This window comes from Engraulis encrasicolus, chromosome 19 (genome assembly GCF_034702125.1).
Source record: "Engraulis encrasicolus isolate BLACKSEA-1 chromosome 19, IST_EnEncr_1.0, whole genome shotgun sequence".
Taxonomy (NCBI): Eukaryota; Metazoa; Chordata; class Actinopteri; order Clupeiformes; family Engraulidae; genus Engraulis; species Engraulis encrasicolus.
Window position 1 is genome coordinate 42789108 of NC_085875.1, and position 18375 is coordinate 42807482.

Here is an 18375-nt window from a genome sequence, read left to right on the forward strand (position 1 = left end):
ACAGCTGAGAGGGCAGCTGCACAGTTGCCATTGGGGGACATTAGTCTATTATATTTTTTAATGCCCAGGGGGGTGTAGACAGGCTTATGATGAGGTCAAGGGGGCATGAGCGAGCTTTCGATTAGGTCAAGGGAGCGTTTCTTCAAAGGTTGAGAACCACTGTGCTAAACAGAGCGCCACACCGCGATTGAGAGAGAATATCAGAGTGCTCACTGTTTCCTGTTTTCAAACTGTGTGTTTCAATAGTGCCGCACTACACAAAAAGAGCAGCGCACCAAACAATGTCCGTCGTCATCTTTGCCTGCCACTCCAAGTGACCCCCCCATAACAACACAAGATTCCCCTCAAAAAGATACAACACACAAGACATTTCCTTTTATCAGTCTCTGAGTTATTTATTTTGGCTAATGTACAGTACATATTTGGAAGAAAATGACGTAAATGTGGAATGCCATTTGTGGTCCCCGCACAGGAAGGGTTGATAAAAATATATACTTCCTGAATATACATGTTTTCAATGGCTACACAGTCAAGTGAGCATAAACAGGTGTGTGATCGCTAAGTACTAGCAAACACAATGTGTACATGTATCACATTACTAGAAAAATACAATATGGCAAATGTTAACAAAGGTAAATCCATTCCTCACACTACCTTTGGCTACTTTTAGCCTCTGAACATTCGCCTATAGATTTGACACCAGGTAGCCTATAGGCCTATACGGTATCTCCATGCATGACAAGTTTACGTTCAAGTTCAGTTTTCCACCGACTCAGCTAAGAGTGTCATGAGCTGCTGCTATAGTCATAAAACATTATAGCCTATAAAGTAAAGTTTATGTTGAAGTAGCAAGGTTATCGCAGGTGAACATACATAAACACTTTCAGTGGGTAGGCCTAACCGACAACTACACATTCATATTCTATTTTCCATAATCAATCAATAACCAATAATCATCATTCTCTTCCTCATCGTGATTTTTACAGTAACGTACAGTGCTATAGCTGGCCTCACAGTCAAGTCCAAGTACCATAATAAAACACAAGACTTTTCTCATGACATGGACAACAAGCTGCTCTAAAACGTCTCAGGTCTTCACTTCACTTCACTTCACGGTGCCCCTGCTGACTCCCGGGGGGGATGCGGGTTAGCATAAGCACAAAGGTGGCTCTGTGGCGGGCGGCCCCCGAGAGTCGAGATGAGATGAGAAGGCTATAAAGACAGCACTGTTGGAGAAAGCAAGTAAGCAACAGAGAGGACCCTGTGTACCATAGGCAGGCACCCTGTATTTGGATTTGGCTCCTGGGAGGGATGGATGGAGGGATGGATGGGTGGACGGAGAGAGGGTGGGAGCTTAGAGCTGTGAGGCCCAGATTTCTTATTCTGTACACAGACCCAAGACACCAAAAGCCAGGATGGAGCATTTCTAGAGGACTATACAACGAGTCTGGAATACAAAAGGCGCAAACGCAGAGGTGTCAATGTCGATTTCAGGAGGTTGAAATGGCTGTGGACCTTCTGCATGTGTATAACATGCCATTTTACTAATACGCTTAAAAACCAGTCTGATCACCTATTTACTTAGCTGGTTAATCAGCAGGTAAAAACATTATTGGATCAAATTGAAGAAGCCATGGTTTAAGGTGCTATTATGATATGTCAAAATTTGAAAAAGGCTCTGGACTGACAGGTCGTTTCATTAAATAATCTGGCATCAGCGTCAAGACTGTGTGGTCTTCTTCACCTCTTGGATCAAGGTTTTTTTTTAACTTTCCGAAATCGGGATTGACACATCTGGGAGGCCGGGGAACCTCAGGATATACTGTAGGTAGGCGTTGTGCTTCACATATTGAGGTACTCCAGAACAAAGATCTGCAGTATCTTGTTCAGGTTCTGGATTGTGTTGCGGTCCAGGTTCTGCTCGTTGTCGTCGAACGTGTGCCAGACCGATGGGAAGGGGGAGGGAATGAGATGAAGGATCCGCACACCTGGGAGAAACATGGAGGAAGGAAGAAATCATTACAGTAAACAGCTGTAGCTGCTGAAGAGGTGGACTTTTCCACAGTTATCTCGCATTACAGCACATTGGAAAAGTTGGTCTTGTCCAGGGATGGTTCTCACACATCACAGCTGGCTCACAGAGCCCACAGTGAATTGCAAAGTGCTGGACAAATGAGGATTTGCTCTGCAAGCCCGCTTAAAGGGGCATTCCACCGGTGGAGACATGAATATGTATTGAAAGTGGGTCATACGTAGTGGAATAGTAGCATACATTTCTAATTTGGTGCCTCGTTGGCCGAGAAAAGGCAGAAAATGACTTTTTAGTGCTTGTGGATTTGTGACAACAATCCCCATAATGCATTGCAATGCTCAACTTCCACAGGCCACACCCAGGCAGCTCTGCCAGTGACTTACTGGAGCCTCAATGCCAGTGATGCCAGTGATTTTCAGTGTCAGTGATCTGTGATAGGTCTGTTAGCGCATTAGGTCCAACCCCCTATGGTCGGGGTTTAAAGGCTGGGAAAAAGGCTTGTAGTCTCAACAGAAATCCACCTCTCTTACACATCCTCCTACAATGATGCAAAATGACGATTTTTATGACGATCATTGTAGGAGGAAGTGTTAAGAGGTGAATACGGATTTCTCCTGTCTCAGGGGGAATTGAGAGAGTGTTGCATGACCATTCAAAAGTATGACTGGGTGTCTAGCAATGGAAAGCCTAATGCAAATGGGTGGAGTGTCCCTTTAATAAAAGCACTGTAAAAAATAGTATGAGATTTGTGAACACAGTCCAATTTAGAGGGGCACTGTCAGCAAAATGTATCATTTCAAAGATCAGAGTTCAAACGATGTGTGAGACAGTGTGTGTGTCTTACCCCTCTGCAAAAACGGGATGTGGTCGTCCTGAATAGGTCCCACAGGCAGTCCGGGCCAGAAATATTGGACTTCATTTGGGTGATCCTCCAGCTCACCCAGCTTTTGAAGACGCCGCTCTGGAGGACGACAAGATACAAGACGTAAAGACTCAATTTAACACGTAGAGATTCAATTTAACAACTACTAGATTGTGCTTGGTCCCAGAGTACTATCTGAGTGTTGAACTAGTTGAACATTTTTACTGAGTGTATGCATTTGCTTTTAATGGTGAAAGACAAGGATGCTGGCTATGGCTTGGCATGATATACCATGCAAAGTAATCCTTCAAGAAATAAAAGAAAATAATGAAAAGTAGCCCCTTAATGCGCGCCGTACCTCCAGTGGCACGCTGTAATAGTCATTGAAATGTAACTATCATAGCACTACAATACTATGACACAACACAGGCCCTTTAGTAATGCACCACGACTTGGTCATTACCATACTGGTAACAACAAATTCATAAAGCCGCGTCTTAAGGGGTTAAAGAAAAGAAAAATGTCCTGAGTGTGTCCTATGTCCTGAGAATGCACTATACTTTGGGTGGTTGTTGGCTTCTTTACTGAGTTACCAGAACACTGGCCTGTTGGGTGATTGACAGGCCAAGATATTGAGCACACATTGAGCACAGACAAAGATAAGGAATAAGAAAAACAAAGGGACCAGAGATGATGGTGAGGACCAGAGAGAGAGAGAGCGAGAGAGAGCGAGAGCGAGAGAGAGAGAGAGAGAGAGAGAGAGAGAGAGAGAGAGAGAGAGAGAGAGAGAGAGAGAGAGAGGGAGACAGAGAGACAGAGAGAGCTCACCAATGTTCTGAAGCCTGGAGAGCCATCTAGCAGTGTTAGGGAACTGGTTTCCAAAGCGTGGAGACGGGCCCCCAATCAGATCCAGCAATACAAACAAATCCTGAAAAGAAAGAGAAGAGACAAGGTGACAAACAGAAGAGAAGAGAAGAGAAGAGAAGAGAAGAGAAGAGAAGAGAAGAGAAGAGAAGACAAGACAAGACAAGACAAGACAAGACAAGACAAGACAAGACAAGACAAGACAAAAGAGATGAGAAGAAAACAGAAAACTGAGCCAAAAGAAGATACTTCTTAATACAGTAAGAGAGCAACAGAGTAGTAGAGAGTCCAGAAGAAATGTCAGTCATTCATCAGAAGTGGCTGGGAAAGCCCTAGCTCAAAGCCAGTGGAGATAAGCCCACAGAGCCTCTACTTCCCCTGAGCCCTTTGATGTGGGAGGCTAACATCATGTTACGCCTCAGGGGTGGCCTTGACCTCTTACACATAGAGAGGTCATGCAATGAGAGCCTTGATAGCTGGCTTGAACATAATGTGTTCTCGCTTCTAAAACGTGCAATTTGTGACTTTTCACAGCACAAGAGGCAAATTACAGTGAATGAATTTTAGTGGATTGCAATACCTCAAATAGAACTTCAAACCTTGGTGAGATATTGAGTGAAATGACCAAAAGAGAACACACACACACACACACACACACACACACACACACACACACACACACACACACACACACACACACACACACACACACACACACACACACACACACACACACACACACACACACACTTATCTTATTTCTTATACATGCTTTTGTCTGACAAGGACACAACAATACCTAATAATGACAATAATGACAAATAATAATAATAGAAAGAAGATGATGGTGACGACCATGACAACGGCAACAACAACAACAACAATAATAACGTAAGTCGTACAATGGCGTGTAGCTGGTTGGACTCGGAGTCTGCGTTGGGGTGGGCGGTTTCCTGCATCTTCTGGGCCAGGTGGCGAGAGCCGTAGAGGGAGTCTGTGTCGCTCCACTGGTACATGGCCTCCTCGCCGTCAAAGAAGAGCAGCTGCAGGGTCAGGTCTGGATTGGAGGCCTGAGGAGATCGAGAGAAACAGCATGTGATGAAGATTACACAAACACAACAAAATGACAGTATGTGGAATATGTACCAGCAATATGTATGATATCAGTGCTGAAACAGTGTAATGTTCTCGCCGAAATGAAGCCCCAATGTTCATCGTGTATGATTCAAAACAGCCAGAATGCCTGAGATGAGGAGTTACTTCCAGTGTTTGTTACCTCAAAGAGCAGAAATATGGCATCACTTGCTCAGCAAAACATTGCTTTAATTGAATTTTACCATATTTTACTTTTTGTCTTACAGTAAATAAATCCTACCCAATTTATCATTTGACAGTCACCTCTGCCTTCAATAAGCACCCAAGCAAGCAGCAGTTACAAATTATACAACTCTGCCCTCTGCTGGTTAAAATAAACCACTGACCACATTCCCAAACCAACAGAATAACTTTGTTTGCAAGATTGCAAAATGGGCAACTGCAATTCCCTTGCCCTCCAACCCAGTTCATATCTCTTGCTTGCTTGCATTGCATAAGTGAGGGAGAGGGTGCTACTGACAGGCTTGTCAGACCTACTGCCCTCCAGTCTGACTCTGGCCTCGGAGGTTACCACTGACAGTCATTCCCCCTGCCCCGAGAGGACAGTATGTCAGTGGAGTCATTGAGTGCATTTCAAATTGAACTACCAAGCAGTTCTCTGGAGGCTACACTTCACATGCAGACCTTGCTCTGGGTTATCCTGGCTGAATGAAACATGCACCATGCATAAGGCTAGCTCAAGGTAAGGGATTCTCAGTCTGTATTGGACTGGGGTCACCTGATGAAGCAGAACATTTGCCAAGGACCCCCTCATAATCACAGATCATTTGAAAGGACCACCTCATAAATTAAAAATATGTTTTAAATAGTCATGTCAATCCAAAAGTGGGGGCTATGAGGAACAGTTGCTGTACAGTAGCAAGTTCGTATACTGCATGGTAACAGACTTTTTTCACAGACCCCATCGGGTCAGCGGTTCCCACACTTAACCATGGCAAGGCCACCATAGAACCCCCTCATGCCCCCCAGGGGTCCCTGACCCCCACTTCGAAAACCACGGCCTTAGGTAACCCCTGGCTCCACTTTGAGAACCACTGCTCCAGGTAGCAGCCAGGGTTGTAATTATAGCCTCACACTAGCGCACAACCCACGGCCTTGGCATTGTTTTCAGCACTCAATACACCACTTGCATGACTACAGAACTAGAGCTATGCCCTGAACATTCTGCATTCAAGAGTACACACTGTAAATGTCTCGATGCACGAATGAGGTTGGTTCAAGGCTGAACCTATTGCATTGCATGCATGTGCTGCTGAGTAAATGTAAACAGCTCTAGATTAAAAATAAGCACAATAAATTCCCTCCTGTTTCCATATTTAATATTAAGGTCCAATGGTGGTCCATTCATAAAAGTATATGAGTTCTAATGCCAACTTGGCAGGACAACAAACAATCCACTGGAGGATAGGAAATGAATGACACATACCTCATTAAAGATGATACGCCAGCATCAAAATACTGGCAAGCCTTCACTGACTAAATTACTAGTGTCATACCAGCTACTACCACAACACATTTTGATGGCGGACACCTAGTCGTAATACTCAAGGAGGTGGATGTTTGTATACGATTATTGAATCCATTGTGCCAAATATGAAAATTATTCATACAACATGCCTGTCTGTCTGTCTGTCTGTCTGTCTGTCTGTCTGTCTGTCTGTCTGTCTGTCTGTCCATCCGCCCAAAGTGTTTTGTGTCACATGCGTGTGGTGCCACATACACCATCATGTGCATCTAGCACTGGCATTTGACCAACTTTACAGGAGAGCCAAAACAAAATTTTGACCACTCTTTAATCAACTGTATTTATTTACTTTTAACCACAACATCATAGCCATGAACATACTTAAATGAGGCAGTCATTAATCAACAATATGATGTCATACTGACATACTGAACATATTGTAAAATCTTGAAAATGGCTAAAAATACTGAAAAATATAGCCAAATATGCACGATACGCCTTTTGGGCACCAAACATTTCAGATATTTAGAGAGGAAAAAGGACGTATCTCCTCATTCTTGGTTAAAAACAATGTGATGAATACCAAACATTTCAAGTGTTTAGAGAGGAAAAAGGACGTATCTGCTCATTCTTGGTTAAAAACAATGTGATGAATAAGTCATGATTTCTTCCTTTTATTTCAAATACTGTATACAACAAAGACATTCTGATGTGTCAGTACCTCCACTTCTCAATTTAGTGTAAATGTAATGTACTCTGGCCATTTCCATCCTATACAAGTACACAATTCAATGTTCACCCCTGTTTTCGCATCCATTTAGTGCTCCAATCTCATTAATTACTTCATATGCATGTTTTTAATTTCAAACACTTGAACAGTGTAACATTTACTGTACTTACAAGCAGTTCAATTTCAATTATATACAGCTCCAGGCCACTTTATTAGAATAGCATGAAAAAGTTTATTTATTTCCATAATTCCATCAATAATGTTAAACTGTCATGGATTGTAGATGCATGGCCCAGTTGTTTAACTATTCCAATCATTCAAGTTTTTCTTTTTACATAATTTGGCCTTCCAGCTCAAAAAACCCATGAATTGGGAAATTCGCATTATTAGAATATTGTAATAAAATCACAATTTTCTTCATCAAAATTTGTTTCACATCAGTGCACATCAAATCAGTTGAAATTTGGTACTTTCTACATAACATGCAATGTTCAATACTTGGTTAGGACTCTCTCTGTCTTAATATTATTAATAATAACGGCCATGATGCGTTTAACATTGAAGTCAATGGCAGAAACAGTGCATGGGAGTAATGGAAGGCCAGATATCCTTGATGCTTTACCGTCAGCTGTTCTTGTTTGTTGACCTGGTGTCCCACACTTCACTCTTCAATATACCCGTAGATACCCATGCTACGTTTTGGTGTTAACTCACCAGTTTAATTGTAACTCACCAGAAATAAAATCCCATTCATTTTCAATGGGGTTTCATTTCTGGTGATTTAGAATTAAACCGGTGAGTTAGCGACAAAAAGTGGCATGGAAATCTACAGGGTATATTGAAGAGTGAAGTGTGGGACACCAGGTCAGCTATACAAAAACAGCTGACGGCAAAGCATCAAGGATATCTGGCCTTCCATTACTCCCATGCACTGTTTCTGCCATTGACTTCAATGTTAAACGCATCATGGCCGTTATTATTAATAATATTAAGACAGAGAGAGTCCTAACCAAGTATTGAACATTGCATGTTGTGTAGAAAGTACCGAATTTCAACTGATTTGATGTGCACTGATGTGAAACAAATTTTGATGAAGAAAATTGTGATTTTATTACAATATTCTAATGATGTGAATTCCCCAATTCATGGTTTTTTTTGAGCTGGAAGAACAAGATGTGTAAAAATAAACAATTTAATGATTGGAATAGTTAAAAAACTGGGCCATGAATCTATAATCCATGACAGTTTAACATTATTGATGGAATTATGGAAATAAATCAACTTTTTCATGCTATTCTAATAAAGTGGCCTGGAGCTGTAGTTTGTATGCACTTCACTTAAGCATAGGCCTTCTGAGCCTATCTAAGCCATAGGAGTGAATGGAGATACGCCCTTTTGCCTCCAACACCGATGGCCACTTCTGTGTTATATATTTAATGTTTTGTTGTTTTATTCAATATAGGTTGAGTTCTGATATGATATTTTTGGTACAGTTAGATAGAGCTCATCAAGACCTTTCATTTAATATATAGAACTCATTTTTGTCAAAAATGCCACTTACGCCCCTCTGGCCCTAAGCCCTCGAATTGCTCTTGTCATTAATAGAACAGCCTTCGGCTTTGTGTCTACGACCGAACCACACCCGGGGCGATGTCTGTTACCATCACGCCACCCACTCGTGTCATATTGCTTAAATATGAGTGGGACTGGGGTTGTTTGATATTCTCATGGATGAGGCCAAGCCACAGACATGTGAAAGGCTGAGTGCCTTCCTTTGATTCCTTTCATTGAGTATTTCCTCTGAGAATATCCATGAAAGATTGCATGAACACAAATACAGTATTTTTGAAAAGGAATAAAGTGCCTATGCCCAACCAGGTGCTAGTCTCATGTAGTCGGAAGTAATCCATGGGGGAAAAAGGACAAATCACCAAAACATACAGCACATCTAAACCAGTGAGCAGTAGTTTATTCCATTTTCCCATAAGTATTATTGTTTTATTATCCTAAAAGTCTGTTCCCATTGACCACAATTACTTTATAGGTACAATCTTAAATTTTGATTTTGAAGCTTTATGTAGGCCTAATTGCATTTAAGTTCCAATTGGGATTTAACAGCGACTGTGGCTGCTATGCAACAAATGTGTATTCATACACATTGATTCAGACTTTCCCCAATAATGTGCAGCGAACGAGATATGCCTGCTGTTGTTGCTCACAGTCTGAATAAGGCCTTATATGTAGCTGCCATGCATAACACTCTAAAGGTTTTATGCAAATACATATCAAAATATTCCAAAAGTATGTTTAGCCAAAGGAAAAGTGAATGCACTTTCCCACAAATACAAAGTAATGTAAGATTAAGAAAACAATGGCCTTGAATATTTTGTGTACTCGCAACTTTGCATTAATAAAAACCTTTTTATACTATACATGCTTCAGCTTAGTGAAATACTTCTCTTTCATTTTGTCTTGATGCCTCACAATGTATTGGTATGCCAAACCTTCTCAATGCAACACAGCCAGCTCCACTGTGCGATGCAGTGCAATACAAGGGGTGCATTTCTCGAAAGCGTGGTACGAGGCCCTGCCATAGCTCAAACGGTAGGGCACTGCACTGTCACACCGGGGAGCCGGTTTCTATTCTGGTCCGAGGTCATTTCCCAATACTCCCCCATCTCTCTCTCACATTTACTTCCTGTCACCATCTGAAACTGTCCTATCAAATAAAGGTATAACCCCCAAACCCCCCCACCAAAAAAGTAATAAAATAATATTCATTAGTTTGCTATCTGAAATTTGGATTAAGCATGTATGCATACATCTTCGTTCTCGCTGGAGAACGGACTTCTCGCGATCGTCCGGCTCTCACAGGAGAGCGGCTTTCCATGCGGTGGACCAATCATCAAAGTGCTTCATTCGGTGGACCGATCATCAAAGGGGTCCACTCCACGTGGACCACTGCACTCGAGATGCTGAGATAGATTACGCGGCGTATAGCGCAAAATTGCTGGCCGTGGTGCTGAAGTACTGCCACGGGCAAGACATGTCTATGCAGTAAACAAACATTCTCGAGCTTGGGAGTACGGGGGGGCACTGAGAGCTCGGGCAGAATCTGCGCCCGCAGATATGTGCGAGGTCTGAGCGAACACCCCCCGACCGATGATGGTCAGAGAGCAATGGAGCAAAGTGAACTGGAGAGGATATGGCAAGACGTCTGATGAATGTAACAAAAAGGTACAGAAGGGAGGCGAATGGGGAGGTGGTGGGTGCGAGCGAGAAAGAACATTTCTGACTGGAGACGGGTGAGCAGAGAATAAATGCTGTATAGTTAATTAACGGGTGTTCCAAATTTCAGTGCAAGAATGAGATGCAGTTGGTTAATAAGGGGTGGCTATATTTTCACGCTGAATTCAGACGATTGACAGTTGAGCTGAGAATATGCCAAATTTCATTACGCTTCTCCCGAACTTTCGTTTTTCACAAAACATGCATTTAGAATACATGGTATGAAACATAGTGACTCCCGCTTTCCCTTTCCACAGCACTCACCTTCAGTGTCTTGAGCTCTTCATCCAGGGCCCGGGCCAGCTCCAGCATCATGGCACAGGGCACGGCTGAGTCGGTGGCACCCTGGAACTCCATGCCGTGCCACTGCGGAGGGTAGTACTTGGAGTCAAAGTGGCACGCCAGCACCAGGCGGCGCTTGGCGGAGGGGTTGAGGGTGGCCATGATGTTGGTGAAGGGCATCTGGCCGTAAGGCGTCTGGGCTTTGAAGGAGTCCTCGCTCACATCCCAGCCCGCTGTCAGACCGCTCAGGGTGGATTTGATGTGCTGCACACAGACACAAGGAAATTGGGGTATTTAGAAACTGGTGTAGATTGATTATGTAAAAAAATGTGCTCTTGATATTCTAATCTATAATCCTCATCCAGATTAAAATTATGATGAAATAAGAATCAATTTATTCCTTAACATCGTGAGACATCTTATTCCTTAACATATAGGCCTACTGTAGATCAGAAACCCAACAAACCTACTGCAGCAGTCTACTGTTGACAATCTGATGTCTTGGGGGTGGGTATTTCTTTGAGCCAGCTAGTATAGGGCTGCTAAGCACCGCATGTGTCAACACTCCCAAACAACACCTGCTGTGAGTCTGATTCCACAGGTAAACAACACCTCTGTCACCGTCTGCCCTGAGTCTGACCCCAGGTGACTCACCTGCTGCACGGCCAGGCTGCCAGCTGAGCCGGGGTAGCGGGTGACCAGGAGGGGCTTGAGGTCCGTCTTCCACATGCGGGCCAGGTCCGTGTGGACCAGCACCTTCCGCACATCCTCGTCGCTCAGGGTGGTGGCCTTGTGGCTCAGCTACATACAGGACACAGCATACAATATATATACACAGTAAGAGACAAGGTGTTCTGAAAGGTGCTGAAAAAGGATGGTTACGAAAAAGTGTATAACTGTTATTATTAAGGGTTTATTGCAACATGCAACAAGGTGAAAGTAGCCGGGTGTGCACAGGTGTGTAGCACTGGAATAAAATTTACAGCTGGTGTGCTGTAACCTGGTTTTACAGCTGGTGTGATGTTACCAGTTTATACATCACTGGTAAGAAAACAGGTTTAATGCTGCCTAAAAACACACATTTGAAAAAAGTAAGATCTGCTATTTAAGGAGAAAACACATACAACCACACTATGCCATTTGAGACAAGTGTCCTCCTGTGAAGAGGCACTCGAAATAGTCATGCAGTGATATAGATCACTAGGGCACATACAGTATTTATTTTTGTTTGTTTGTTTATTTGTGGGTCAAGGTAGCACCAGTAAGAAATGAAAACTACTTTCACCCCTGGTTATAACCTCACTATCATCACAATTATTATGAACAAGTTTTAATCTGTTTATTAAGACTACCAGTACTGTCATAGCAATGCTGTTATGATGATGTACTGTAGTTGAGCTTTTTCACAGTAAAAGTCTGATGGGCCCATCTGCACAAAGAGGGTAGGCTACAGTAATACCAGTTTTCCACCTAAACCCGGCTGTGCTGTGCTGTGCTGTGTTGCGCTGTGTTGAGCTGAGCAGGGCTGTCAAATCAGAATGGCTTGCTTTTCCATTCGAAAACGTGCAGCCCCCAAGAAGGTGGCACCTAAGGCTGCACCTAAGGGACCATCTGACATTATGGAAAGCTAAAAAGTGTCTACACCAGCAAAAACATTTGCAGAGCATTTTTTTCAGTTTTCCTTGTTCTATTTTAGTTTCCACATGCACTTCTGCAGATAAAGTGAGCCAATGATGAACACATGATATTCAAGGTTGAAATGTACCCTCACTGGCATGGGTTACTGTTGAGGATATCCAGCTCAGCTGCTTTTCTTAAGCTTTGTTTTCCTGTGCACCCCCTTGTATATTTCAATGGTTCGCTTACAGCCTAACTGCCACAACCCACTGCACAACTTTGATTAATATTAAATAGAATTATTGGGATTTCATTCGTTTGACCAGCATTGTGGACTTCGCACAATCACATGGCATATTTTTGTCTACGAGGGTATACCTGTAGATAGTGAGCTACACTGTAAAAAACCATGTCAAATGTACAGTGAAAAATCTGCGGCTTTGGTTGTACAGTGACAATGTATTTGGCTCTATGGTCAAGAATGTTAACATCTACAAAAACAACAGTGCTCTCACCCATCCTCCTCCATGACTATACTTGTTACTGTCCTGCCCCCTCATCTTCCTGACACCATCACTGAGGTACCCTGACTGTGGTACTGGTCCCCTCCCCATCCCCCACCGTCTCTGAAGTACCCTGCCTGTGGTACTGCTCCCCCACCAGAGTACCATGTGACTGCAGTAATCAGGCACTTGGCAAGTGCAGGCATTAATTGAATCATGGCATATCAGCCCATAGTACTCAGGTGAGGGGAGTCGCTGATTAACAGACTGATTGGAATGGGGCAACTTGTTGCTGGCAAGAAAGTTATAAGTTAGAATATTTTATACTCACTATCATCACTTTCTTACATGGCGTAAAACTTCAGTTAAAAAAAGAAAACAGAAAATATAACAAAGAGAAAATAAAGAATAGTCTACAAAATTCAGGTGCAATGTGCTATTCTTGTGCTTTCCTTGACAATGATGATTAACAATGTTGGGGAACATAGTCAAGTCAAGTCAACTTTATTTATATAGCGCATTTCATACACATGTGCAACTCAATGTGCTTTACAAATACAAAGAGCCTTTAAAGGTATTTAAAAGCCAAAGAAGATTTCAAACATTAAGATAAAACATAGCAGGCTACATGTCACTCTCGGGCAGAAACTCCACTTTTATTATTTTATTATCTCCACAATTTTATTAATTTATGAATCACTATTTTCTAAATAAACATTTCAGCATCAAAGTTGGTTAGCCTATTAAATAGGCTAACTTATCAAATATATGTCCATGGAGACTCACCAGTAGAGCTGATTTATATTTTAATAACAGATATAATAATACAAAAGAAGTGGAAATAGGAATGTGGACAAAACGACAAGACTATACTTTGTCGGAGAAAGCAACTCGCAACTGCAATAGTTTTACACTTTCTGCCTACATCCGTAATTTGTTATGGTGCCTTTTTAAAGTCCCGGCGTGAAGACATGGGGGTGAGGTCACGCCTCTTGACCAATCAGTGGGCTGGTCGTCAACATACTGTTCAGCTCGCTTCAGCCAGCCAGCTGGCTTTAGAGCTGAGTTGAGCTGAGTTGAGCGCAAGTCGAAATGCAAAATGTTGGCGGCTGAGTTGAGCTGTACCAGGAAAATATGTGCAGTGGAAATGACCCATAAAGCAACAGATACAAGAATAGATACAAAAAAGAGGCAGAGGCGTAGCTACATAACTGTAGAGCACAAAAACAAGGTGAGAGGATTACTGAATTAAGTGAATTTAGTATGAATTTAATATGAACATTGGGGTCCGGATAGTTTATTAAAAAATAATGAAAAATCTATAAAACTCTCTCTCGTTTTATGTTGGTTGACTGGTTGACAAGACTGTAACTTATGTACCACACAAAGTTGCAAATTTACAAGATGAAAAAACAGACAGACATGTAATGGCTTATTTTGTATCCTACTGTATGACTAGGGATACCCCAACAAAATTGGTCCAAAGACAGACAATAGAAAATATGGAGATGGAACAAACAACAAATCGTCAAATGCCTGGATGACAATTATTTTCATTTAGTATTTTCCAACAAGACAGTCAAAATCTACATTCTCCTACTCCCCACACACACAAGACTAACAAAATGTGAGAGATTTAGTATCCACCCACGGTCTTAACTGGTCAAATTATAGGCCTATTTTATGGTGCCTTTTGGTCAAAAATTCCACAAAAGATTCCAAGTTTTCAAGATATCCTTCATTACTGCCTATTCATTCCTTCCTCGCTGGTTTTCATCCACAGCTCAGATGGAGGTCCACTGCTTTATGTTTAATAATAAAATCTAATTCCAATGACTCATAACCACACTATGAGGCGGTACACAACAACATGCACCAAGATAATTACACAACAGCAGCCACTCCACAAGTATGCATTGCGTTGAAACCAAATTAGGATGTATTATGCCTGTCCACAATAACATTGTACTTGATGTCATTTTGTTTTTGTACTGACTCTCAGACCACACAATGTTTCACTAATCCTGTGCAGGTTTATTTGAGTGAAAAACTCATAAGATGTTACATATTTGACTGTTAATCGTGTGAAATACTCTGCATACTGCATACACACAGTTTATACAGTACCACCAACACATGCGCCCGCACGCACCCACACACCCACACCTAGACCCACACCACACACGCACGCACGCACGCACGCACGTACGCACGCACGCACCGACGCGCGCACACACACACACGAACACACACACACACACACACACACACACACACACACACACACACACACACACACACACACACACACACACACACACACACACACACACACACACACACACAGGGCTGCTTGTGCCACTGTTATTTGCCAGAGATTCAGAGATTGACTGCCAAACACACATTCCGGTACCACATTGTAAATGGCCATTTTAATTAAACCCTTAGCGCAGAGTACCTTAGTGTCACCAAAATTATAATGGCTATGTCTTAATCTGTTACTCAAGGCTCTTGGTAATGTCATAGCAATGTTGTTATGATGTAGTTGAGTATTTTCGGCAAATAGGGCATATGCACGCCGTCTACCCCATCTACACTTAGAGGTCATACTTACAAAATGAAACACACTGAATGTCTAAAAAAGATGTGCATTGTATGCGCTCCACACAGTCTGTCAGTGTATCTCTGTAATTAACGTAATATGTGAACTGCTGTATGTTACAATATTGAGCTACATTACAGAGCAATCGTTTAAAGAGGGTGTCACACCATAGATTGACTCGACACCAGTTTGTTCCTCTTGGGTATCAAAGTTCACTCTTTCTGTCTCATTGATTTTGGTGTTTGTCTGACGTTTTCCACTACGTCAATAACACTTTTCTCTAACGCATCTCATGTAACCAGTCTCACACACCATTTAGTAAGTCACAGCTGCCTGTTTTCTCTTTCTGCTTTTCCCAGGTTTCTCCTGTACTTTAGTCCCATTCTTTGCTTTCTCCCAACAACAGTCTAGGCTATACTATGAACGTCTAAACCTCTTCATTCCTACGTCAATACATTTGACCACAGCCACTGATAAAGGCCTACCCTGTGTCTTGTTACTCTAATCTTGCCAGGAAGGCTACTGCAGTAGCCTATATGTTTGCAGTGCAGTTTGCCCAGTTTGCTATTTGTGAGTTACGGTTGAATGAATGCTAATGTATGCAGAGTGTGATGGCAGATAGAGGGTTCTGGTGGCCGATCTGTATTGGGGAACACGTCCTCTCTGGTCTGGAGGGAGTTGGGATTGAAAAGGTCAGCTCACCGGGCTCAGCATCCCTCTCCTCCCATTACTCACTCACCTGCCAGGGGAGACGTTACATAAGCTGAAGGCTCAGGCTGAAACGAGGGCAGTGGTCACCACCAGCAGTAAACACTACAAACAACGATTCCATACCATCAGAGGTGGAAAGAGTAGAAAATGTGTACTCAAGTACAAGTATCTTTACTTTACCCAAATCCTACTCAAGTAAAAGTAAAAGTAGCCCACCGATCGAAAAATCTACTCAAGTAAAAGTAAAAAGTATCTCACTTAAAAATGTAATTTGAGTAAAAGTACTTAGTTACTTTTAATTAGCTTTCATCTAGATAATTTAATGTTTCTTTTTCTTGAATATCGTCCTCCTTAACCTCTATCTCCGGCTTTGCACAAGCCATCATCCAATACATTGATACAAGATAGTACAATAGTGGAAATGCTGTGTGCCATCCTGCATAATCGTTCATTTTCGGCAGATTGTGGCATTATTTTGCGTGACAATTTGTCCATTTTTTACTCAGTACTCAGGCCAGGTTCCAGTGTAATTGAGTAAAGTAGGCCTACTTGTGTCAAAATGTACTCAAGTACAAGTAAAAGTAGGCTATTATTTTTAAAAACTACTTAAAAAGTACAAAGTACTCATAAAATCTACTCAAGTACAATACTTGAGTAAATGTAATTAGTTACTTTCCACCCCTGCATACCATTAGGTTTTTTTTTTTTTTTTTTACCCCTTTTAGAGTGACCATCTCTGTGACAGCAAAAAGGAGGACATATTTTTGGACAGGGGATCTGGGGGTCTTCCACCAGAACATGTTGTATTTCTTAGATGCAATTTCATGCAATTTCAGATGGTCCGGCCTTCAAACTGATGTCTGGCCACCCTAACCCCTTTACGCACAGCCTCTGTGTTATAACCTCATTGCCACCACAACTGTAATAACTAGGCCTAAGTCTTAATCTGTTACTTAAGATGCATGGTGATGTCATAGCAATGTTGTTTGGATAGTTGACTCTTTTACGCAAACAGGGAATGGGCCTGTCGGTGGGTCCATCTGCACTATGGCTATGCCATAGAAAATGTTAGTGTCAGTAACACAAAAACGAAACACGGGAAATGACTAGGCCTATGCTGTAGCCTATACTACTGACAGTTCCTGTCTTGTGTTCCCAAGAGAAACCACAACATTTCACAATTTTTACTTGCACAATGTCCAGGACATGATTCATATGGCATGTATCACACACTGTATCAAAATAATCAACTCTGAAGATGAGCTGACTGGTTGAGCAGAGAAACCCTTTGCTGTCCTCCCTACAGAGAGATCTCCAATGGTGGCTCACAAATGATGAGTGTGCTACCATGGCAACAAGACAAAAGGGTCTGATGGTAGCCTACTGGATAAGCAGGGTCTATGGTCATCTAATCTCTTTCATATCAACAGTAAATGCTTTGGCAAACACTGATGATTTGTTTGCTTAGAGTGATATTGCAACCAACTAGACTGTTCAACAGGTTGTGGCAGGCATGACAACATTAGACTACTTCGGTTGAACATTTAGCCAAATAACAGAAGAACTAAGGCTACTTTAAAATGCAGACCATACCTCTCTCCAAATATATCTAAAAACGGGCTATATGAACAATAAAAACACGACAGAAAGCTTTCTACAGTTTGAGTAGACCTACCAATAATTTGCAACATTCTAATTAGTCCAAGTATAAGGTCTCGAGCTCCAGACTGGCAGTTTTGGCACAGTAAATAAAATCACTAATAGCCTATACCACAGAAAAAAAAACCTTAGCTCAAATGGCCAAACTGAACACGTAACGGTGAGACATTTCACAACAAGCTTTTACGCGGATGCGCACAGTCGCTTCTAAGCATTTCTATTTAAAAAAGACAAAATGTAAACTTGCAGCGCTTACCTTCTCTTGAGTCCAAGGAATTAAACCATCCTGACCATTTACACGACCGACTATGGCAATATAGACGCACAACACTGCTAAAGTATGCATGGTTGTAAATGATGTCTTGTTCTGCGTTACATTCCTGGTAAGCGCCACGGTACGGCAAGCGCCACGGCTTCAGCCAAGGATCATGTGAGGCGCAGGAGGGAGGACCCGGAGCGCTCGCCACGGCGCTATTCGGCACAGTTGTGCGTCACTACTCCATCCCTCCTCTAGTCTCTCCTCACGATCTGAAGTGTTCCTGAGATAGCATATGTAATTTAAGTTTAAGTAATTGCTTTTTGAATGTTGTTCAAGGCTTTCATTT

The 18375-nt window shown here is 42.2% G+C and overlaps 1 protein-coding gene across 1 annotated transcript; it reads right to left on the minus strand.

Annotated features, from left to right (window-relative positions):
- Positions 1-374: 374 nt before the first annotated feature.
- Positions 375-18226, minus strand: qpct (glutaminyl-peptide cyclotransferase). The gene is made up of 7 exons (XM_063184488.1): positions 18027-18226; positions 11333-11479; positions 10661-10942; positions 4661-4828; positions 3723-3822; positions 2877-2993; positions 375-1988 (listed from the first exon to the last, which is right to left on the minus strand). Exons 1-7 carry the CDS (start codon positions 18114-18116, stop codon positions 1843-1845), a joined length of 1050 nt encoding a protein of 349 aa, XP_063040558.1. The 5' UTR covers positions 18117-18226; the 3' UTR covers positions 375-1842.
- Between the last annotated feature and the right edge of the window lie 149 nt (positions 18227-18375).